The sequence below is a fragment of the Manacus vitellinus genome, unplaced genomic scaffold (assembly GCF_001715985.3).
Source record: "Manacus vitellinus isolate BGI_N305 unplaced genomic scaffold, ASM171598v3 scaffold_8_pilon, whole genome shotgun sequence".
Lineage (NCBI taxonomy): Eukaryota > Metazoa > Chordata > Aves > Passeriformes > Pipridae > Manacus > Manacus vitellinus.
The window spans coordinates 24,637,347-24,662,041 of NW_021940864.1; the positions used below are offsets into that span (position 1 = coordinate 24,637,347).

Consider the following 24,695-nt stretch of genomic DNA (forward strand, 5'->3'; position numbering starts at 1 on the left):
GCTTCCCCAGGAGACGCCGCGTCCATCGCAGCTCCGTCCCGGCGAGTTTCTTCCAGCAGCCGCCCTGCGGGGCGGGAGCTGGCGCGATCCTGCTCCTGGCTGGGAGAGCAGGGGACCGGCAGGCGGCTGTGGCCGGGGCTGGGGCACGGCAGAGATTTGGTAAGAAGATCGATAGTGCAGAGGAAAACGATCCCGAGCAAAAAGTGAATTCTTCGAGAATCAGAATCAGTTTCTCGACCTCCCGCCCTTGCCGTTGTGACGGGACACTTTGGGGGAAAGGGCAGCAGCGTTGTTAGGAGGGGTCTCGAGTTGACCGAGTGTCGTGCAGACTTCATGAGCATAAACGGTTGTAATTTATGGGAGGAAGCGCTGCAGTCTGTGGATAGCACGTATGACTCTGGGTATAGAGAGTCAGCAGCGTCCCGCCTCGGTGGAACAGGTGGAAAGCTGGCTGCGCCCGCTGGCAGTGCTCCTCGGCAGCCTTCCCAGTGTCCCGACTTGTTTGTCTAAAGCTACGCAGCGTGCCTTGAATTTCCTTATCCATATGTGAAATTCGGGTACTATCTTTCAGTAATAACGATGTCACCTCTGGGCTTCGAGAAACCACTGATTCTCGTGAAATTTTAGCTCTGCAGGAGGAATACTTACACTATTTTCATTTTCAAAACCTTTAAGCTCTTCACTGGTTTCCTTCCTGAAATTCATACATACCATTTGCAGAAGTCTGTGGAAGAGTAGGTTGCCGTCCAGCTATGCACATGCAGTCTGTTTAAAGGAATATGGCTTTGTTTTTACCAGTAAAGAATGTTGCAAAATTATAGAGTTGTGTTTCTAATGGTGAAAGCAAATGTTTGGCTAATCAGGAACTAAATCTAAAGCTCCTATCAGATACATATTTTTCTGGGAGAGGTGCATAAATTAGAGATGGATCACAGTGCACCTATGCAACATGTATGCACTGGAAATTGCTATAATAAGGCACATTAAAGTCTTCAGTAAGCTTTATAGTTTTCCTGCATACATCACCTTTGTTTCACATGGCACTGTAGTCTGCCTTTGATGGGCTACTGAGAGGAAGGTGCATCATTCCTCATGATTGATTTGACTGCTTCTGCATAGTGCAGCAAAATTCTTACGTCTTGGAAGTTACGGTGGATGCAGGATGTAATTAACCATTTGTGCAAGGTTTGGTACCAGATGATTTCTGTAGTGCACAGCTCTCAGACGTTTGTGTAGCTATTGTTATGGGGGAAAGTGGTAGACAACCCTGCTAGTGAAAGTCTGCCTACATCACACAGCCTGTTCAAATACTGGAGAAACTCAAGTGTCTGCCAACCAGATTCTGCCAGGCAGCTGAATGTTAGGCTTACACAGGAGATGTAAAGTACAGTTCTGTTCCTATCTTTGTCTCTTACGTATTATACTTACTATTTTTGATGAAGTCATTTTGCATATATGTTCAAAAAATAAGATACATAGCAGGGTTAGTGTTAAAAGCCAGACTGTAATAATCTTGCACCATCTTCCAAAATAGAAGAAATAGAAAGAATGAAGTATATAAATTCACAAGCAAATTGTTTGACCACATGTGATTTTTAATTTCTGTTTATTTTGGGGTGTGCTACATAATTTGTTATTATAAATGTATTCAGTGTTGATGCTTACCTGCACCCCTTTATTTAATAAATTTGTTCCCAAAAAAATGTAGACAAATTCATGGGCCTTGTCTAGAGAGTAGTCAAGTTAGCATCAGTGGTTTGCAAAATTACATCTTCCTGTGGTTGGTCACGTTACGTTCTTCTTCCATAATGTGTTTCAGTAGGATTTTTTTTAATTATTATTATTATTAGAAAAGTGTGGGTTTGTGTGTAGTTGCTCACATGGAAATGGAGAGTAAATGCATGACTTAGTGTTCAGGAATGATGTCTGAATTTACTTTTTTCAGCTGCCATGTAAAGGAATAGAAAATATTCAACTTGGGTATTATAACTGGATGCTAACCTGATAAATTGGTCTAATCTTAACCCTTGCTTTTGTACATAGTATTATTTTCATATTCTCATCTGGAAATAGAAAGATTGTTCTTTTCTGGTTTTGAAGATAGTGGTTTCCTACCTGCATAGGAGAGCAGGGGCATGTCAATGATGAGGGAAAAAAAAAATGATGCCCTGCAGGTAGCATCACACTGTGTTGGCCATCTGGACTATTGCCACCACAGCTTCTATTTTCATTTTGTAATGTGTCTATGAAAAGAGTGGTAATTTTCAGGCTTTTTGGTTTGTCTTTAGTGGGTTTTGTTGTTGTTTGGGGTCTGTGGGGTTTTTGTGGTGTGGTTTTTTGGTTTGGGGGTGTTTTTTGGTATGTGTGTGTTTTTTTGTGTTGGGTTTTTTTTCCTGGTGGTGATGAAGATACTTTTTGAAGATTTCATTCAGCGTAACCAGGTATTATGTTTAGAAATATACTTCTGCTGTATATAACAGCTCAAGTCACCTGTTATCTTGAGGTGATGGTGGTGGGGAAAGTAATGTAATGGAAGTCTTGCCATGTGTATTACCTAGCAGTGCTTCTTAAAGCATAACACTCCCCCCAGGAACTTTTGGGAATAAAAGTACATTCATTGATCAGAAGACATACAAAATTGACAGCTTTTAAAAGAGAAGGTCTCATTAATTTAGCAGAGTAGTTACAGCTTTGCAGTGCTCAGTTGCTCAGTAAGCCAGAATGACCTAACAAAGATATTTCTAGAATAAAGTGGTGGTAGCTCTGATACAATGAATATGGAGTCTATTAAATCAAAATGGGTCGTGTGAAGTTACTTTAGTGCTGTGGATATCTCCTGAGATTGGACCCAGTCCAGCTCATTTTTCATGAGATAACCAAAACCTATTTATTTACAGCTATGCAATTTCATTCTTGGGTATGATCTTGGATGTTGCTATGTGAGCTTTCTGTGCCACCCCTCCAGATCCAAAGGCTGTTCAGTCTTAAGTTTAAATAAGAGAAGCTTCATGCATTTTTCTTTCTTGGAAGAACAAACTCCAAGCCCCAATACTTGGGGTGAAAGTTGACCTCTGTATTTGTTTACCTATAAACTAGGGGTTCTCCTGACAGTAAACAAGTTTGAGACAAATTATTAAACCTTAAAAAAAAAAGAGATTTTCACTTTAAATTCTGAGGTAATTCTCAAGAAATTTTAAAAACGAGGTTCTTTCTAATTACTGCAGTTAATCAGGAATAACTTTAAAAATCATGATCATGCAGCTTTTTTAAATTTCCACAGGTGTTTTTACAAGATTTTGGCTCATACTGTTTTGAAAGCCAAGATCAAGGTGCTTCAGTGTTCGTCCTAAGGATATCAATATGATTAAATATATAGGTGTCATTTATGCTTAAAAGGAACTGGTAGCATCTGTACGTTCAGAAACCTTTGTTACAAAATAATAGCAAATTTTTTCACAGCAGCAAGAAGGGCCCTCTCTACAGTTCTCCTAATAATTTTGGATTGGAGAATCTGAACATTTCCTTTGTAAGAAGGAAATTTTACCAGGCAGTTGGAGGCATGTGAAATCCAGAAGTTAGCCACTGTAAGCAGATGTTCATGGTCTGAAACTTTAAAGCTGGGAAGATGGCAGCAGAACTACAGATTATCTGTTTAGGAATAAATGGCTGGATTTTGTGTTCTGCATTATCATAACTTTATCATGAGACAAGCCCATATAGTAACATCTGCTTTTTGAGTTGCATTGTACAGCTCAGAACTTGATGTTTGTGCTACTGGCTACTTTTTCTGGGGCTTGAAAGGTTTTCATTGAGCCTTTAGAATGTGCAGAGATCTGCTTTCTACAGTGCAAAACTGATCATTTTGAATACTGAACATCCGTCATTGTCACATAAGTAATAATCCCTATTTTCTTTACTCGTTAGAGTCCGAAGTCAAGATACAGTTTAGGCTATGAGAAGGGCTTTTTTCTTGCTATTACGAAGCCATTCTTATCACCTCATATACTAGTGTGGGGAAAATGACATAAATGATTAACTGACAAGTCTTAGTGTAAGCTTTGATGACGTAGTTGTCTGTTTTAGACAGTAATCCTCACTTAATTTTGTTACACTGAGTTCCAGGGCTTTTTTTGTAACAGGTGATGTATCCTGATGTAATACGATGGCTGCTTCAATTAAGTGATGTATTTATACCGTGAGGGTCACCTTTCTGTGGAGTTGTGCAGTCAACTCTAATGCCGGACCCACTGAATCTGCCACCCTCTCCTTATGTAAAAAGCTTCTAACTTTTTCCTAGTCCATAGGCAACCACGCTGTAAGTACTGGAGATCTGTGTAATCTCTTTATCTGATTTAGTAATACAGCTCCTACCTGGGAGGTTTGCTGTCTATCACCGAGAACATAGGGATTTGGGTATAATTTGTGAAGGAGATACTTCTTAATGTGCATCTGTTGACTTCTCACTGACAAGTTGTTTTTTTTTTAAATGACTGTGATTGTCAGAATTTGATGTGTGCAAGAGAAATTTGTGTCCTGCCCACCCCCAGGCAGTGGATGTGCATAGGAATAGTCCCTGAGGTAAGGTAGTCTGATTGTGTGGAACACAACTCGCATACCTCTCAAGCATAAATCACTTCAGCTGCAAGTAATGGCAGCTAAGCCATCTGCCAGCAGTGGTGTTCTAGCACTGTCTGATAAGTTTAATTGTGCAGAGGAAGAAAGGAGTAAAAAAACTGGTTGATAACAGGAGTGGTCTTGAGGAACACGTTTATTTGAGGCAGTCTCTTGACAGAAGATTGCACAGTAAGGGTGTACTCTGGGATGGGGTTTTTATTGTTAAACCTTGTTTGTAATTGAAAGGCTAATGTTTCTGAAGTGTGATTAGAGACCTCTATCTTTCCTAACTGTAAGCTGTTCTTGTAAGGGTAAAAAAACACTGCCAGCTTTTAATGTCAAATTAATTAAAAGTATTATGTCTTTTCTCGACAAGTCGCTGTTGGTTTATAGCAGGTAGATCTTGATGAGCTATCAAGTAAATGTTGATATACAGGTGTATACTCCATTCCAATAATGTGAAGTGGAGGATGCAAAAAATTGTAAGTAGTTTTACAGAATATATTTTCCTCTGAAGAGCTGCTCTGTGTACAGCTGAGGTTCTTTCATTTATTTGTTTTAAGGCAAGCCCTTACACATTACCCTCCCTCTGCCTTGGAAAAATACTGAAATGAGAGAGTGTCCTGTGTACCTGCCTTCAGTTACAGTCTATTTTAAACCAAAGCAAAAACATTTATCTGTATCTAATTGTTAGCTACTTCATCTAAGGCTTTCTCTGCACAGTGACGGAACAATGTCCTGTGCCATCCTCCTGCATTTACCAATGTATGTTGTATGCACTGATTTAATCTCACTAAAAGCATTTTCTGTGGTTGCTCAGCAGATGGTTTTAGGATCTTGTGTTACAGATAGATGGAGACTCAATCAGCATGCTTTCAGCTGTACCAATTTTTTCTTTTTTTTTTTTTTTTTAAGTGAATAAATCACTTGCAGGATTGAATCTGGAAGAGGTGATTTATTTCCTTGTAGTTTTATCGGACAGGTGCATATAAAATATACTTGAAGTCTGTTATGCCTATGAGAAGTGATTTTTCACCTACCTAGATTTGAATGCAGATGTTAAAATTGGTTGAAAAATTAGAAGTGATTCATAGCTGGCACAGAAAACATATTGTAACATCTAATTGCTGAATTCAAATAGACTGGTTATATATTTTGTAATACAAAATTACAGAGTGCAATAGCAGCTTGTCTTGCCATGGACAGGAAGTTGCTTCTCTAAACTGCTGCTGTCTAGCTTTTAAAATGTGAAGAAAGTGAGGGTGGATTGCACAAGAGTGGCTTTCTGATTAGATATGCAAAATAGTAATTCAGCACTTGGATGTAGGTCAAGGATTAATTGATAGAGAAAATAATATATCTTTTGATAGAAGCCATGGTCTGTCTCAGAATTGCGTCTTATTTGCCATGTTATGCTGCAGTTGTTCTGTAAAGATTCAGGAATATGTATCTTATACTACCTCTGTCCAAATTACAAGTCATGTTTGGGGGGAGTGGTGGGGCAATATGGCAAACCATGAAAATAAGTTGTATATTGCATGGAGAGGGGAAAAGCTGTTGTGGTTGTTAGAACTTGTTGAAACTAACACTTAGTTCTGAAGGCACTGCAATATTTTTTGTTCTAATTAAGGATTATAAAGTCAGAATATACACATATTATGGGACAACGCAGTGCAGCTCAGATGTGTGTTGCAATCTTCTTCATGATGACCTGCACTGTGTAGCTTGAAGTATTAATGATGTAGCCAGAGTAATATGACTCCTGGAAAAACCTAGAATACAGAAGAAATAATTATCATATATGATACATAATCAAATCTTCACTACCTGCAGAATTTTCATGGGAAACCAATAGAAAGTGGCAAAAATGAGGATTTTCTTTCAAAAAAATCCAACCAACAAGAGATGGGTTATCGCTCCTCCCTGATTCAGAGTGGCTGGCTAGTGGAGAAGAGGAGGAGTTGCAATGCAGAAATTTCATACTAATAGCTTAAACGAGACACTTCAGTTTTGCTACATTTAACTGCAGCTTAAATGGCAATGACCCCATTTGTGCTAGGGTAATTGCCTAGGCTTAAATCAGAGCTAAAACTAGCATCAGTTCCTAGACACAGTGAGTGTTTATGTTTATAACTGGCCCGTATAGATAGGAGTATTCTCTGAGATGAAAATCTGTATATCAGACATGCATTATCTGTAAACACTGAGCACCCAAGTCTTTCAGAAAGAGTTAGAAAGACTGATTTGCTAGTGGAGTAAATCAACCCTCACAATCTTGGGCCTCAGCCTTGAATCAAAGTACATAGATCTCCACTACCTCAAGAAGCCTTAAGCATAACAAAATTTGTTTCAGATAAAAGCTAAAAATCAGTTTGAAACATATATTTTTGCTAAGAGGGGACTAATATCCAAACAATAATCATAATGGCTTTCTGTAACTTTTTTTTTTTTTAATCAGCATATATTTCATCAAACTAAAATATGCAACTCACTCAGAATGAAATCTAAATAAGTTCTGGAAAAGCTGCCAGGGGGAGATGGGGGGGGGGGACAGGGAGGGAAGTAAAGTTCAGTGCTTTTTTTCTGCAGTAGACCACAGAAACCGAATCATACATGGAAAATGGAACCATATACATGCAATAATTGTATATGAGATAGCTGAAAGCAGTGTGAGAACATGCATGATGTGAGTATGTAGTGGGCTAAAAAAGGAAGGTTCTTGCAGGTAAGAACTGCTATTCAGGTATATGGCATTATGCAAAACACTGCATTTCTGTGGGGACAGCACCAGAAGCCTTGCACCTGTGGGCTCTTGGGAAAGCTCTGCCAAATTTGACTTAAGTAACACTGTTATGTTCTGTGGTTACAATGGGCAGCGTTATCTGCTGTTTGCCGGATGACCCAAACTGATTCAATGTATTAGAGGGGGCATGGGGTAGAGGAGAGAAAGGATGGAAGATGAACTCCTCTTTAGCTTATAATGTCTTGAAATAAAAGATTCATGGTTGCTTCACAGGGGTGGTAATAGGCCAATTTATTGAACGAACTGGTATCAGAAAGTGGCATGTAGGAGTAGTGACAGATATCCCAATTGACATATGTATTAGATGCTTGTTTCATTATTTCTGAATGAATGGGCTGTATTCCCACTTTTATGGTAGCTGTGACTTGAAACCTTTATGGTCATAAGTTTGCCTTTCAATTTGATTTCTGAGCATGCAAAGTAAAGCATTACTTGTACTTGGTACTGCCATGTGTTTATACTTGCTAATGCCATGTATTTCCGTCCTTTCCCACCAAAATGTGTGATATGAAATAATATGTTCATAGGCAGCAGAATTGAAAAAAACAAAAACCAAAGATGGAGGATTATAGAGGATGAGACAGGGTTATGTGTGTAAGAGATAGGATGGGAATGGCTCTGAAAACAGCCTTTAGAGAATCTCTGAGAGAGTGACAAGTATTCTACTTACATGGCATTTTTTTGGTGTGTATGTGCTCTAGGTAACACTATGTGTAGGGTTCCTGCCATATCAGATAAAACACTGGGGAGTTTTAGCCTACTGCTTGACTTGAAAAGCATCAGGTCGGCACTGTGGGGGAATTGTGGCTGGCCAGGTGTGTTACATACTTGAAGAATATTCCATCTGCTTATCATGTGGAATACCCAGAACCTAGCCTTGCAAAAAGGTGATGCATACTAGAGTGTCACATATGAAAGAGATCCTGAAGTCTGCTAAGTTAGCCAGCATAAAGCTAGGTACCAGATGCATGCAACAATTCATCATGAGATAATATTGAGGATAACACATAACCACCACCTTCTCCCTCCTCCCCTGCATCAGAGACCGTCAACCTCATAGGATATGGAATCTCATAAATTGCTTAATTTTATAGCATGAATATTAGGGATAATTACCACAGCATTGCCAAGTACATGCTTGTCAGCCTTTGTGCTTTATTTAGCATAGGACTAGTTTAAGGACACTTAAACCTGTTCTTTAGTGTTAAATTCCTAAGATTGTTTTGAAGCTTGACATCACAACCGTAGTCAACATGGAGAAATCAATGTTAAGAATTAATCCATACTGGGGGGAAAAAAATGTATTTTGCTCCATGAAATCCATAACAAGAAGGTTATATTTTTCACTACTTTTAATAAGTTGTTTTCTGCACTTGTCTGTGGTGTGGAATTCTGGTTGCTAATAGAAATCAAAACCTTGTGCTTACTTCTGTTTTAACCTGAATTAACTAACTCAGGTTAGTGCTATGAATTTATTTATTTTTTTTTTACACTAGAAGCAAGCTTTCAAGTTTCTTTGCAATTTTTGATCTGAATATACAACTATGACTGGAAGTAGAGAAATTAATAACGTACCACTAGTGCTCAAGTTTGCCTAGAAGTTCAATGAGTAGACAGAAGAAGGGTATAGCAAACAAGACCATTTTTCCTCTAATGAAAATATGAATGTTGTCCAAACTAAATGAGCATCTTTATCTTTATGAGCATCTTGCACAGAATTTGAAAATCAAGGTGTCTACAGGTGTATGTTATCTCTAGTTGCTTTTAAATATAGGTTATGCCAAGAAGGCTTAATGAACACTGAAAAAACAAAGAATCTTTTAATGCCCAGCACAGATAACTTCATCTCAATAAGACGTACATTTGAAATATGATGCATTTGGTGGATCTGATGGGTTTAATAGATTTATCCAAACCACAGATGACCAGTGCTTTTGATTGCTTTGTACACAGTCCTGCATTTAAGCTCCATAACTGCAGTCATTTAACAATTCTCTCCATCTTTCTTGACATAAACATTGGGAAAAATCCAAAATTGATAACGGATGAAGTTCTTATGTACAGAGGCTCCACTGATGTTTAATAAGAATTTTACTTGAATGAAGGCTTCAGGATTCACTCATGAACTCTTTGCAGTGAGACATTATAAACTTCAACCTTCTCTATATCTTCATTTACATTCAATGGGAAAATTTGGGACAACAAGAAAATATGCACTACATCTAATGAAACTATAATGCAAAGATGAATTTTTTTGTATTTGTTTCAAGCTTTAGCTGTCTACCTGAAACCACTCTTACATTTCTTTTAGTTATATGGTAGAACAGAGCACATCAATCTAGGGGATTAACTTTAAAAGAAAATTAGAAAAAAGTAGAAATTAGTATGATAAAGCAGCTTTAGCTTCAAGGGTAAACTGATAAACATGTATGTTGTAAGCTTATCTGATAGCTATTACTGATTCAGAAACTGTTTTCTTTAAAGATGAAAAATCCGATTAAAGACTGATTTTTAGACCTCTGCAAGTAAGTCTGCTAGGGGTAGGAAATTTTTAGAAGCAGGTCCTTTAAGAAATGAGCTCTTGAATCCATTTGTGGGTGACTTCAAAATGAACAACTTCTTTCGGAACTGTGCATCTAGATAGGTCTTGTGGGAAGCTCTGGTTTACTTCATGAAAACCGAGACTTTATTTGTAGGTTTAACAATTACTCTATAGCTGCATCTTTAGATGTTGTGTTTGTTGGATGTCTTATTATTGTCATTAATAGGTTAAAAGAGCAGATTTAATAGAATCCTAGATTACCATGGGGAAACAAGTAACTAAAATAATCTCGAAACTCTTTCACTTGTTAATCATAACTAAGAGTTATAAAGTTCCAGCAGTACTGTCTAGGATGTTGAATATATCATAAATATGCTTGAAACCATCCCTTAACATCAGAGCTAATCTTCAATTGCATTAAATTCACCTCCCAAAATATTTAAATTCACCCTTCCTTACTTCTCATTCAATTGTAATTTCCTCATTTGAGAAGAAATTTTTCATCTTTGCGATCATTGCAGCAGAGGTATGGGTAATTTCCCAAATAAGATACAAGTAACTGATTAAATGTATATATATATAATTTCTTTTTTTGATTATGCAGAAACTTGGTTGAAACCTGACGGTGCTATTAGCATATAGAGAAAAACCTGCAGAGTGCCAACATGCATGTTGCCCACTGACTGTGGCACACTGAGTTTGAACAGACTTTTTCAAGATTTATGCCTCTGTGAGTGTTACTGGTTCATATCACTTACATGTAGAGGTGACAGGCATATTCTAGCTCTTGCTACTTAGAGCTGTACCTTGGGCATTTTGCAGCTTCAGAATAGAATTTGTTGACGCGAAGTGCACACAGAGAATAGCCCAAATTCCCAAACTCAAATAACATACCTGATATTCAGGCATGCTGCAGATCATTCACAGATACAACAGTCAGTTAATGCTTTTATGGTCTATCCACGAGGCTATTCTGGCTACATGAACTAATCTGTGCTGCTTCTTTCTCAAAGTTTTGGTTTGAAATATCAAATGGGCTTTGGTTGCATATTGACACATAGTGCAGAAGATGCATGATGGGGGGGGAATTCAAATTATTTTCTATTCTAGTCTTGCCTTTGCCTCTATTAAAACAAGAACCTCCCCTGCCCTTGTGTATGAAACTGGGCCTTATTATCCACTCACTTTTAGTGGAACAAAAGCTGCTAAGAAATTTTGACAGTTTTTAATGATTTTTTTTTTTTTTACAAGCTGGAAAACTTGCTAAGAATTACAATCATTATTGTAATAAATATAGGAGCTCCCCAGTTTGTGGTATAACTGAGAGCTGTGCAGCTGCTTTTATTTTTAGGGTTTAAATAACTTGTGGTAATAATCTTTAAATTGCACAGACTTTACACAGTAAAGTCAAAGTCAGTTTTATCTTTTACAGATTTTTGCAAGCTTTGTTTCTTTTTGAAAAAAAGGTGTCAAATCATACAGTACACTAATAAAGATATTCATAGAATCATAGAATACCAGATTGGAAGGGACCTCAAGGATCAAATGATTCAACCATTCCTGACAAAAGCATGGTCTAAACACAATGGCCCAGCACCCTGTCCAGCTAAATTTTAGAAGTGTCCAATGGCAGAGAATGCACCACTTCCTTGGGGAGATTATTTCAATGGCTTACTGTATTCATTACGGAAAATGTTCCTCTTTTCATCAGTCAGAATCTCCTCAGGATTTTCTTTGCTTCCTAGAAAAAGTCCCCTGGCCATTAAAAAACATATTTACTTAGGTGCGATGCACACTCACAAGATCTAGTCTATCTGTTGAACACTGAAATTTTATTTTCTTAAAAATTCATTTGTTTTATAGCCCCCTGTAGAAGTAACAAGAACAAGAAAACCCAAATAACTCTTAAACATCATTATCTACAGCACTCTCCACCAGAATCAATGTGTGTTGCCTCCTAGTTATGGACTTTTGTCTTTCTAATACGTGTTTTAAAACTCATCTCCTTGGGGCAGATGTTGGTATTCCTGTTCTTACAGCTATTTCTGCATGTCATCTACCACAATTAAAAAGGCAGTCATGGCTCTACAGCACACAAGGAGCTTTTTTTTTTTGAATGAACTTCCCTACATTTTTTTCTCATCCTCTAAAGATATTTTGTTTCCAATTTCTATTTATATGATTAACTACTTCAACCTCTACTCTTACTGCTATGACCTTGTTACAGCAGAGAACCTACATCAAAGAGGAATTTACTGTAGTATGTCGTGACCTGCATTTCTTGCCTCATGTCTGCGTTCCAGCAGACGCTTCTTGAATACCAACAGAAAAGGGATTTGCATTTTGATGCATACTGTCCAACAGGCTTTCCAAGGTCCTGTTTACACTTCAGGGAGGAAAATTCAATTATGCCTTTAAAGAGCAGTGTTTTCAGACTAAAAAGAGATGAGGATAATGGAATGGTTGTTTGCAATGGAATTTTTCCACCCCCTACACCATGTACTGAGTCAAGGGCTTTTTTTGTTGGCCAATGGGACGGCCAGGCAGTCTTGGCAATTATTGTAACATCTGCCCCAGTGTCGCACATCATTTGCACTGGTTTTCGCTCCCCCCGGTGGTTTAAAACAACAGATATCATTGGTCTTTGATGCATCTTTTGTACAAGATTGACAAAATGACCACCTGTGGAGCCAAAACCTTTTGTGCCTCTGGCTTGCGTCACTGCTTGGGGGGTAGCTGGATGTTTGCCAAGTAATACCAATTGTGCTATACGGGTTCCTTTTTCTACAGTACATGGCAGACATAGGGTATATGCAATTACTTGAATTTGTCCCTCATAATCCATATCTATAACTCCAGGCAGCACTATTAATCCATTAGCCCCACTAGAAGACCTCCCTATTAATAATGCCCCTACTGTGTGTTCCACAGAAAGTGGTCCAAACAGCGTGGTGGGAATTCTCACAGGATTAGAATCTAACAATGTTACTGTTGCTGCGACTTCCAAATCAATTCCCAGGCTGCCTGCGGTTGCTGGACGGGATAAGCCGTGGGCCCTATTTGTGTCGGAGCGCGGGGGATCGCGCTCCGTTTGCCGTTTTTTGTTCCCTTACATACTATAGTGGCATGATTATCCTTTTGGCAATTATCACACCAGACTGCAGCTGAACATGTTCGCCGAAAGTGCCCTTTCCTCCCACAGCGATAGCATGAAATTTGCCCAGTAGGAACGCCCTTTTTTTGCGTTTGGCCCAATTTCTGTACTGCTGCGGCTATGATAGAGGTGGTAGGTTTGATAGCCGCTTCTACTGCTCCGGCAATATGCCGTGCTTGTTGCTCTTGTCCAGATCGCATGGCTAAATCAATCATATCAGAGAGACCCGTGTCTTTGGGTAGCGTAGCTAAAATGGCTTTCGTTTTGTTATTAGCATTTTCAAAGGCTAGCAGCTTCATCATACTTTCTTTGTTCTCGTTTGGCAGCTGTGAGGAGTTTCTCACAGCTGCATACAAGCGATCAATAAAATGAGAATATGATTCGGTCAGCCCCTGTCTAATATTTGTGAAAGACAACGAGTGCCCTTCCTCTGGCACCGCATCGTAGGCTAGCAGAGCCACATCAGCTATAACAGCTATTAAAGGATCAGGATACCGTATTTGCTCATTCACCCCTGCATATGCCCCAGACCTTGTGATCATATCAGGATGCAATCCAGCCAAGGGATCACCCGGGGCTCGGGGCCGATTAGCTGTTTCCCGTGCTAGGCGGAAAAATTCTTTTTGCCATAATAAATGCTGCGGCGGCTTTAACAACAATCGAGCTAGTTCATCACAATCTATCGGAATGATAGGTTCTGAGGTATGCAGCCATCGTAACATAGCTCGACCAGTTTCAGATTTTATCCCATTGTCCTTCAGTACACCAATTGCTTGTTGTAACACTTTCGACTCATGTTTCGCATAAATAGGTTCCCCATTATCATTTAGTGCAACCGGACAAGCAAGCATTTCGGATGTCCACCCCCCCTCTACTATTGCATCCCTCACAATACCCGACCATCTGCGTGGTCGTATTGCTGTACTGTGTGACTGATCTCCAACTCCCATAATAGTATCATGTAACGAGGGAGTGCTTGGAGCAGGAGACGGAGCAGCCTCGGCTCTTCCCTCCTGTACCATTTGTTCTATGCGCGCCAGCGCTTGCTGCATGCGAGCTTCTAGCTCTTGCATTTTCCCAGCCATTTCTTGAATTCCTGCAGTTGGATTCATTTCTCCTCCTCCTTGTTCTGCCATAGGAACATCACTGTCCATTTCGTCCACAGGCAGAGGGACATGATGAGGTTCAGGCCGACAGGAGGGTCCGCCCTGCTGGAGATCAGTTGCTGCCTGTCCCGGGACGTTGTTAACCGACAGGGACCCCGGAGGCAATGGTGGATATAGCACAGGGGCAGAGGGTACGGCAGGGGCACATGAATCTGCGAGTTCGGCCACAGACTTAAAGGACGCCCCGGCTCCTTGAATGTTCTTAACAGCAACGCCTTTCCCTGTCTGCACCGGAAAAGCTGTTACAGGGGAAGCAGCAGCTACCGGCTGTTCCTTAACTGTGGGGGAGAGCGCTTGCACGGCGGCAGCAGCCACCGTGGTTTCCGCTTTCATTTCTTCCAGGACATTAACCACAGTTCGCCAAGGGACTCTAAGATCTTTTATAGCTTTGTCTCTGTCCTCTATAGTTAATGTCCACATAATGTCCCCCATCTTTCTCCATTCCGCAAATTGAAACAGGGCAGGGGGGTTTTTGAAACATCCATGCTCTCGTCCCCAGGTAATCAGCTTTGTTAACAGCTTGTCCGCCACGGCTTGCCCTCTCTTAGAGAGGATAGCTGCGAGCAATCGCTCAGCCGCGCTAAACTCCGCCTCTGAGGCATGTTCGTGCTTCGGCATAGTCTCTCGAGAGATTTTACAGCACTCCGTACTCGCAAAACAGTCTTACCTTCTAATCGAAGGATATGACTTGGCTGTTCAACGCTTCCTGCGTCTCTAAGGCTCCGTAACCATCCTCTGCTACCAAATGTTGCGGTACGCGGGATTCAAGCACAGCACTCACAGAGTTAGCGTGAATGATCCGTTTATTAATTGTCACAGCAGAGTTTATACAGAACATAATGATAGCGTGTCTCCTTATCATTGGTTCATCTTAATGTTCACGCAAAGCTGTTTAGCTTGTGATAGGATACTGCAAGCTGTGCACGCGGCTGTCTGCTGCTTCGTCATGGGCGCCAGCATGTCTCGTTCTCACCATCTGGGTTCCGTCTTCACATCCTGCTGACATTTAGTTGGAGGCCTGCTTCCTCTAACTTGTTTACTAGATTGTCCCGTGATGACCCTAGTCCCTGCTGACAATACTCCAGTACTTTTCCATGACCTCCGTCTAACAAGAAGCTGTCCACAAAAAAGGGGCTTGATATAAAGCTGTTCAAAGATCTATGTGCACTTGCTGATTTTTAGAGATATTCAGCATCTAGTGCCTTCCCCGAGAATGTCAAGGACTGAGTAAATTATTGCTTCTGAACACCTGTACTTTCAGCCAAGTGTGTGTGCTTTTAATTACTTTGTCATGGCTAGAATTCAGTACTTGTATAAAAATGGATGGGGAAATATTAGAAGTACGCAGGGGCATTGAATGCAATTGTAGGGAGAAGGAAGATGGTAAAGAGCAAGAGATTAATTTTGGAATTCTGACTCATCATTCTGAGGAGCTGTGCTTCCTCTCCACTGATCACAGACGTGAAGCCTCGGTACGCTATGTAAGCAAACTGAGAGCCTATAGTTGAGTGATGTGAATTTTCCTCCATAAACATGTCTGTGGATGATTTTCATAACTGTTAGGTAAAATTTTCTAATTCCTAATCTTTGGGCAAGAGAAATAGGAGAGGAACTTCTTGCTTTATCTTGTGTTTAGAAAGTAAACTGTGTTTGATTGTATAAAGCATTTACTGAACCAGTATAAGTGTAGAATAGTAACTATAAAATTCTGTGGTTATTTTCTAATGGCTGCTAGTATTTTGCTTAGTTCCACATTCTTCAGTATATTTTCAGCATGTTAGGTCCCACAAAAGGTCATGAAAGACTACTTTTCAATTTCATTTAAAAAAGAGCACAAACCAAATCAAACCTTAAGTCTTTTGGAAACTGTCTAGTCAACATTTACTAGTCCAATTCAAGCCATGAAAATAAAGTTCTACAGCAATAATTTGTACAAGAAAAAGCTATACAAAACTAACTGTGAAAGGTTACTGCATGGCCAACAATAGCGACTTTTTGAGATGAAGATTTAAGGACAATTAGCAAAAAAGTACATGTTAAAAAATAATTTTGAAGGGATCTATGACAAGAATGTGGCACTACTTATTTCAGAGTGGAAAATCCTTCGTGTTAATCAAGGAAGCTTGCTAAACTCATCACTTTTAAAAAGGAGTCCTTTAATGCTTGCAGGATTAAGTAACTTTCTTAGAGATTTTGGAGCATATCGTACTGTGAGATACTTAGTTAATAATGCACTGGTTTTGCTGTTAAATACCTTGACATAGAGGCTATGTTGCTCTAGATTTTGTTACTCTTGGTTGCCTTCCAGAATCCATGTTCCTGGTCCTTTTGTGCTACTGTTAATTTGTCTTCAATTAATGCTTATCCTTTTTTTCAAAGTGAGATCAGGTATTTGTGATATCCTTTGAAGGTTTCTGCTAAGTTATGGTTATTCTTTCTTTGGTAGTGAAATCTGCACAGTTAGCCTTCTTACAGCTGTATACATGCACGTTATGGCAAATATGAATGTGACTTCTGTTGTAGCATGTTAACAATTGTTTGAATTGGACAGAAAAGGAAGAGGGTGGATAAATAAATGGAGACTGATACTTTTATGAAAGTGGCAAGATAGGAAAGGACACTCAAAATAACCAAATGGCTTTCAGCTGTGACACCTTCAGCAACATAACACTTTGCTTTCCTGATTTTTTTTTGGAATGCAAAGACTTCCAGGATATCTTGAAAGAAGCTGAAATTCTTCTAGTCATCTTGTTCACATTGTGACCCTGAGATTAACTCAATTGTTGGAGCATGGTGCTAAAAACACCAAGTTCGTGGGTTCAACCCCTATGGGCTATTCGCTTTAAGAGTTGGAACATGATGATCCTTGTGGGTCCCTTCTAACTCAGAATATTCTGTGATTCTATGATTAAAGGTGTACATCTATGCTTTCAGTTGTTGAAGGCTTTCTTTGATTTCATTCTCAACTCTGAATTCACTGTTTCTAACAGATTTTGTTATTGCTGATTACCTCAATTTTATATGGCAACTATTTCTTTTAAAAACCCAAAACAACAATGAAAAAACCCCCCCAAAAACAGCAAAAAAAAAGAAACCACAATCCCCAAAGAAATGGACAAGAACAACAAATCCTACAACAATTGCCAGCAGAAAAAAACCCAAGCCTTGGACCATGAAACCTCACTTAAGTAATGTTTAAGAAGAAGTATTAGCTTGGTCTCTTTTTTCTTATCCTTCTTCTTGGCCATTGGACATCAGGATCAGATGTCAGCTTCCTACTCCGAGTAGTTTTGAAGCTGGCGATGCTGTTTGACCTAGTGGTTAGTGAGTAATGGGGTGTCACCCAAAAATCTTATTGGTGCTAGATTCATAATATGAGCTAGCTAATTTTGAGTTAAACTGCTAGCAAAGGAAACATCTATCATTTGCAATATTTGTGAACTACTTAATTGATTTTCTCTATTTTTTTTACAGGAATTGTTTCAATTATGACTCTCACTGTTCTTGCCTATGAACGCTACATTCGAGTAGTCCATGCAAAAGTGATTGACTTCTCTTGGTCTTGGCGGGCTATCACGTACATCTGGCTGTACTCATTAGCCTGGACTGGAGCACCTCTTTTGGGCTGGAACAGATACACACTGGAAATTCATGGACTAGGTTGCTCAGTGGACTGGAAGTCAAAAGACCCAAATGATACCTCCTTTGTACTCCTTTTTTTCCTTGGCTGTCTAGTAGTGCCTGTTGGCATCATGGCCTATTGCTATGGCCATATTCTATATGCAGTAAGAATGGTAAGTTAGTACAAGTAAGATTTCTCTTAATGTAATATTTTCACTGAAAAAAATTTAAAGCTGTATATTAAGCTAGGATCTGAGCCAAATTTGCACTTTCACTTCCTATTCAAACTTCTGAATGTTTAATCTATGTTCATCTATACCAGGCACCACTAAAAAGGATGTAGGATTGGAGGAGAACCAACTTATCCCTATCAAGGTCTATTTGTTGTGTAGTTTTACTGGAGGGAAGGTTAGGGAACTGCTTATGCTCACTAATCCATATCAGATCCTCACTTGAAAACAGGGAAAAAGTAAACTCTGTTTGCAGTTCTTCTGATTCATGAATTCTCTCTCCTCCTCATCACTCTTGAGAAGATAACCCTGTGAAACTCTTCCAAGTGGAGATGAAGCCCTGTTAAAACAGTTTTCCATGTTAAGGCAAACCCTTTTAATTCAGTCCAGATCCTTAGTATCAGAAAGTGTTATTGATTCATATTCTGTGGTAATTAGTCTGGACCCATTCTGGTTTGTGGTCAACAATATTGGCACCACTGATAACTTATGGAAAATGCTCACATACATATCCCATCTTTTCCTCATTTTATGACTCACTCAGATAGTTCTGGTAATCTGCTGCCTAGTATTTTGCTTTAGCAATTTCATAATTTTAGGGTAACAAAGTGGTAGAGCAGTACAGGGAAATCTTTTATGAAATTTTCTTTTCTCTAAAGACTTCTGATGACACAGATTTACAGCATTGTCTAACTAGTCAGACACTAAAGGACCACTAAATATAAACTGAACTGGCTAATACCAGTGGATGAGGGCAAGTTATTTTTCTAAAATACTTGCAATGATAACTGCAGCGTGTTTTGTTACATCACTGTGTTTATTGTTTTCTAGTAGACTTGCTATTCTATTTTTCCTCAGATTGTATTTTTACACTTAATAGTAAGTCTGGGAAACATGATGTAAACTTCCAGAAGAATTGTAGTTCACAAGATAAGGTGTATAGTGTCTGTGCCTAAAACTAAATTAGTGAATGAGTTACTTATAAATAAATGTAGAACTATTCAGTTTCCAGTAAAACATAGAGCTATTTTACCTTAACATTTTATCTTTTTCTTCTACAGCTTCGCAGTGTAGAAGATTTCCAGAGTGTTCAAGTGATCAAACTTCTAAAATATGAAAAGAAAGTGGCTAAAATGTGTTTCTTGATGATCTCCACGTTCCTTATTTGTTGGATGCCCTATGCAGTGGTCTCCCTCCTGATAACATACGGATATAGCAACCTTGTAACTCCAACTGTAGCTATCATCCCATCTTTCTTTGCCAAGTCAAGCACTGCTTATAATCCAGTCATCTATATCTTCATGAGTAGAAAGGTAGGTAAATTAAAGATTTTCTTTTTTGAATGATTAGTAGCCAATATCATAGTTGTGGAGCTTACATCTGATATACTTTAATCTGAAAAGCTTAAATTTTTCAAAAAATTGAACAGCTAGGATAAAAGGTGACAGTCTAGTAGAATTAAAATACCTGATGATGCTTAAAGTACCACCGGATTAGAAATTGGGTTTGCTCATATGTGAATTGAGACATTAAACTCCCATGGAAGAGATGGGAAAGAGTGTCAGAATTTAAGTGTCTAATTTTGACAGTTTACCCATGAAATGGATTACAACTAGAAGAGCTCATATGAATTGCTCCCATACCACAACAGAACTCCATCAGAGAAAATTCAGAATATCCGTTGTCTGTGTTTTCAGGAAGAAAAAAACTTGCCTCTGACTTTTACATTGTGGCAACACGAGGACTGAACAACTCAGCATAGTATTTCAAATACTACACCAGACCTTCACAGTACTCAAAGCCAGAATCTCATGTGGATGACAGTTAAATGAAAAACATTGGAGACAAATTATGTTAAGAAGACATACTTATCTATGTGAAGAAAGTTTTTATTTTTGTCTGCTTCTGTAGTCTTCATTACAAAAAGTAGACTGCTGAGTTAATGGTGGTAACTAGCTCATTTCAGTGCTTTCAGAGTAAAGAGAACATGGAAGTATTTGGAGTTATCAGAGGCATGCCAAATAGATGGAAACTAGAAAACCATACATCGTTCTGTAAATCATTGTAACTGTGAAGATAACCGCTGATTGCAGCTAAGTGGTGTCAGTGAATTTATTTAGACATTAACATACTTCACCATAACCAAGAACACTAGCTTGGTCAGTGTTTCAACAATAACTTGGTGTATTAATACTAACACTAACTAGTGTAACATGCACATTGTAAACTTCTGAGACCATAGAGTTAAAGATACCTGGAGTTTGGTATCACTTGGCAAAGGGTAAAAACTCATGAATTATTGCTAGAAGGATTTTCCTGAGTTTTCCTTATCTGTTAGTTCATTATAGAGATGAGAATTTTCTGTCATTTCCTACATTGGTTTGTGTTTGCCAACCAGCAACCTGGGCCAGCCAGCAATCTGTAAGGATGAGGCAACAAAGTCAGTGGGTCCAATCAGCCAGGTGGGCAGCCAAGCAAAAGCTGCTGTGCAGCTCAGGTCAGGACCAGGTTAAGAGTGAGTTTAAATGCTTTTCTGAGTAAAGGCAGGAGGCCCTTGATGTGGCATCTTTCAGTTCTTCCCCAACAGATCATTTCACAGCAGGCTGATCCATGGTTACACAGCTGCACAATACCAGAGCTGGCCTGGATATGGAGAGCTCACAACAGTCGTGTTTAAAAAGACTGTTTTTCAACAGGGTGTTTTCTTTAATACACTGATTCTGTACCTAGATGTCAGAATCTAGTTTATCTGAAAAACAGTTTGTAGGTTCTGATACCCAGAAGCAAATCAAACTGGTACCAGGCACAATGCCAGTAAAGACATAGCCAGGATAAGAATCAATCATCTGAACACGCTTATTGAAGATGTGTTGTGAAGTGTTTCTCACTCGCCTCTAATTCCAGATTAGGACCAAAATGATGATATTTTTTGCTTATATTTTGTGTAGATAAAATGTGTGATTTTTGAATGTGGGAACAATACCTGTAGCACATTTTCAAGCCTAGTTCTCTTGTCCTTTGCAGATTGTGGATTGTAGATTCTGTGGCTGGTAAAATATTAAATTGCATTTCAGTGCCCTCTACTGGCTTGGTGATCCTATTCAGCTCTGGTGTAGAGAAAAAAGTAGCTGCTAAAAGGCCACCATGTCTGTTACAGCACTGCAACTAACTGAGAACAAGGTGGAAAATATGCAGAAATCTGTTATTTTGAGTCATTTACTGTATTGTGCCCTTCACTGGATCGTACACGACAGTGAATGCTGATGGAGTTGTAACTTCGTTCTATTTATTCTCTCTTGCAGTTTCGCCGATGCCTTTTGCAACTCCTGTGCTTTCGCCTGATGAGATTCCAGAGGACCATGAAAGACACACCAGCAACAGGGAATGACAAACCAATACGACCAATAGTTATGTCTCAGAAAGCAGGGGACAGGCCAAAGAAGAAAGTGACTTTCAGCTCTTCCTCTATCATTTTTATTATCACCAGTGATGACACTCAGCAAATAGATGACAGCAGTAAACACAATGAGACAAAACTAAATGTCATCCAAGTAAAGCCACTATAGGGATGAACTGAAAAGACATGAGAATGAGGTGGATTTCAGCCACTAGACTATTTACATTGGAGACCGCTTTCAGTAGCAGTGTCTGTGGGCTGCCAAAGGAAACTGCATTCTGAAGCTGTGAAATGCTGGAGGGATTCTGCATCTGAAGCTCTGCAAGCAGTTCATTTTTGGTCACAGAACTGAAATCTCTTCCAAAATTGTTGATGGATGTCTTTACTCTGAATTTTCTTAAAGCATATTGTAGGATTGCCTTTCAGAACTTAGTCAGGCTGGAGAAATGCTCTGACAGAAATGTTATAAAATTCAGCAAGGACAACTGCAAAGTCCTGCACTTGGAAAGGAAGAATGATGCTGCAGCACAGCAGGTCAGGCCCTGGCTGCTTGGGGTGAAGCTCTGTGGGGAAAGGATGTGGAGTCCTGTTGCTTAATGAGTAGAGTATAAGCCTGCAGTGCACCCTGGTAGCAAAGAAGGGTACCAGCATCCCAGGCTGTACTGACAGGACTGGAGTCAGTAGTCTGGAGTGATTATGACCTCAACTCAGCCCTCTTAAGACCACATCTAGATACTGCATCCAGTTTTGGGACCCCAGTACAAGAAAGGCATCTGTAAATGGGTGGGTTCAGTGGAACCACCTACCAAGATTGTCGAAGGATTGTAGTACTTGACCTCTGAGGCGAGGCTGAGGGAGTTGCACTTGACCAGTCTGGAGGTGAAACATCTTCAGGGGAACCCAATAGCAGCCTTCCAATAGAGATGGGGAGTTTTTCAATAAGATGGAGCCAGGTTCTTCAGGGTGACTTACAGTGGAAAGATCACAGACAACGAATTTGAGCTGAGAGAACTGGATGGGATGTAAGAAAAAGCCTTTTCACCCCAAGGACAGCCAAGCAGTGGAACAAGCCAGACAAGAAATTTGCTGAGGTTCCTTTGAGCTTCAGTTATCCCATTGATCCCTGAACTGCCAGTGCATAGAGTTATCAAGGAAGAATAAAGAAGGTGTGAAGTTGACTGCACTTTAGTTGGCCTGAATTGGTGCTTTGCAGATTGGGGGGTGGGAATGAGTGGAATTATGGGTAAACCAGAAGCTTCCAGAAAGCTGTCCATCTGTAAAGAACAAGCCATTCTTTTGGTGCTACCTGGTAGTCCCTGGGTTACACAGTGAAGAAGATCGTGCAAATTAAAGCACTAATGAAGAAAGGTCAGTGAAAAGGGAAAATTGGAGGGTTTTTTGTTACAATTTGCACTTTATGGATTTTTATCTTGCATCCATTTTTCATATGGACCATGAGCATCATCCGGTATTAATTCTGAACCTGTAATGGTTCAGCATAAGTAATGGTTAGGGAAGAGCAGGGTGACTTTTGCCTAAGTTGCAGTGTGAGTAATGATTGTCTTACTTGGAGCTCAGTGAACAGAACAGATAGATTTTTTTTTTTCTACCCTCACCTTTCTAAGTGTTGCTGGTACAAAATGGCAATAGGATTGTGCCCCAAACACGGTTTCCTGTCAGTATTGGAGAACTAATTCTGAATTATGGCAGTGAGGTCTTTACTGCGACTGTGTAATTTCTCTGCCTCACCCTGCTAAATGGGCAGTATGGATCTGCAACATGCAGCTTTTCCACCTCTGTGAAAGCTGAGGAAAAAAAGCAATTAAGAAACTGCTTGCAAACCCTGAGAGCAAATCTTCTGAGAGTTATAAAGGGAACATTCTGAATAACTGTTGGCACTGTAGCCACTGGTCCTACAGTCAAGAATAAAACTTCAAAATCTAGATGCATTCAGCTAGTTCCTCAGGGCAGGGAGTGACCACAACTCAGAACAAGTGACTGACTTGTCATGTGTGTGCCTGTGCTTTTGAAGGGGCAAATTTGTTGTATGTGCACCCCTCTAGAGCTTTGGCACTGGTAAACTGGCTCTGTGTCATATTTAAAAGTGCATCTGGAATCCACTCTGGTTTCTAGATTAAATAATATAATCTGATAGAAAACAGATGATAAATGCTTGTCTTTGTTTCTTTCATATTCGTAATTTTTGTTTTGCTACAAATGCATAGACAAATGTTTTTACCATGTTGAAGATCCGCCCTTACTAAAACATGTTCATTACAATGTCAAGAACTATATTTTCAGCCAGTGATCACTGCATATCTATGCACATTTATATTTACAAACAGGGAAATATGTACATTACCATTCCATGGTTCCATCCTTGTAACAAAACTTCTGCTATTTTAGTGTTTTCTGTATATTGAACCTTCAGTGAGTGATTAAATGAACCTTATTTCCATCATTTTGTTCTCAGTGAAATATTTTTTTTCCCCACCAAGTGGAAGATGGTTTGGTATCATTGCTTGTTGGATACAGCAGGAAGGGTAGCACTAGGTCCTGAGAAAACAATAGTATTTCTGTATTTCAGCTGACCTTTGAAAAAAACAAGTATAAGGTTTATAAAGAGAAATTATCCGCTGTTCAGATTTATTAAGGTAAAATTTGAATCATTATCAAAAACAGTGTATGATTTTTTGTAATAATTGATGTGCAAAACATTTACCACTACAATATTTATCACACTAACAATTATGTAACAATATATGAAAACTAAACACTAAAAGTTGTAATAAATTTGTTATCTTGGCTACTCTGTGTGAATTAGTGGCCTAAAATTATAACTTTTGTGAACTATTTGAGATACCTTGTTCTTATGGCCTGTAAGTGTGGCTGTGTGAAGTTAGAATGCTGCAGACCTATTTGCTCATCTTTCAAGCGCAACTATTTTATGTGTTTACTGCAAAATTCCCACCTTACAGAATGTAAATATTGTAACAGTCAGTCAGTCTTTGAGTAGCACCAGGTTATTCACAGTTTTGTTTTTTAAAAATTTCAAGTCTATCTTTGGTCCATGCTGAAGTTGTCACAGCTGAATCTTTTATTACAGTGGAGATGCAGAGATTTATGCTAGACCTTTCTCTCCCATTACAGGGAATGGAAGATGGTTAG

At 39.2% G+C, this 24,695-nt stretch overlaps 2 protein-coding genes across 2 annotated transcripts in view; one reads left to right on the forward strand and one right to left on the reverse strand.

The window, feature by feature from the left end:
• Positions 1-15,067, reverse strand: part of WDR64 (WD repeat domain 64) — an 88,963-nt gene extending 73,896 nt beyond the window's left edge. Inside the window, exon 1 of the mRNA XM_029965026.1 lies at positions 14,947-15,067. The gene's annotated coding sequence lies outside the window, so the exon portion shown is untranslated. The remainder of the gene's footprint in view (positions 1-14,946) is intronic.
• OPN3 (opsin 3) overlaps positions 1-24,157 on the forward strand; it is a 31,689-nt gene extending 7,532 nt beyond the window's left edge. The window contains exons 2-5 of the mRNA XM_029965124.1: positions 11-159; positions 17,754-18,073; positions 19,192-19,443; positions 21,433-24,157. Coding sequence (XP_029820984.1) covers positions 11-159; positions 17,754-18,073; positions 19,192-19,443; positions 21,433-21,696 — 985 coding nt within the window. The 3' untranslated portion in view covers positions 21,697-24,157. The remainder of the gene's footprint in view (positions 1-10; positions 160-17,753; positions 18,074-19,191; positions 19,444-21,432) is intronic.
• The last annotated feature ends 538 nt before the right edge of the window (positions 24,158-24,695 follow it).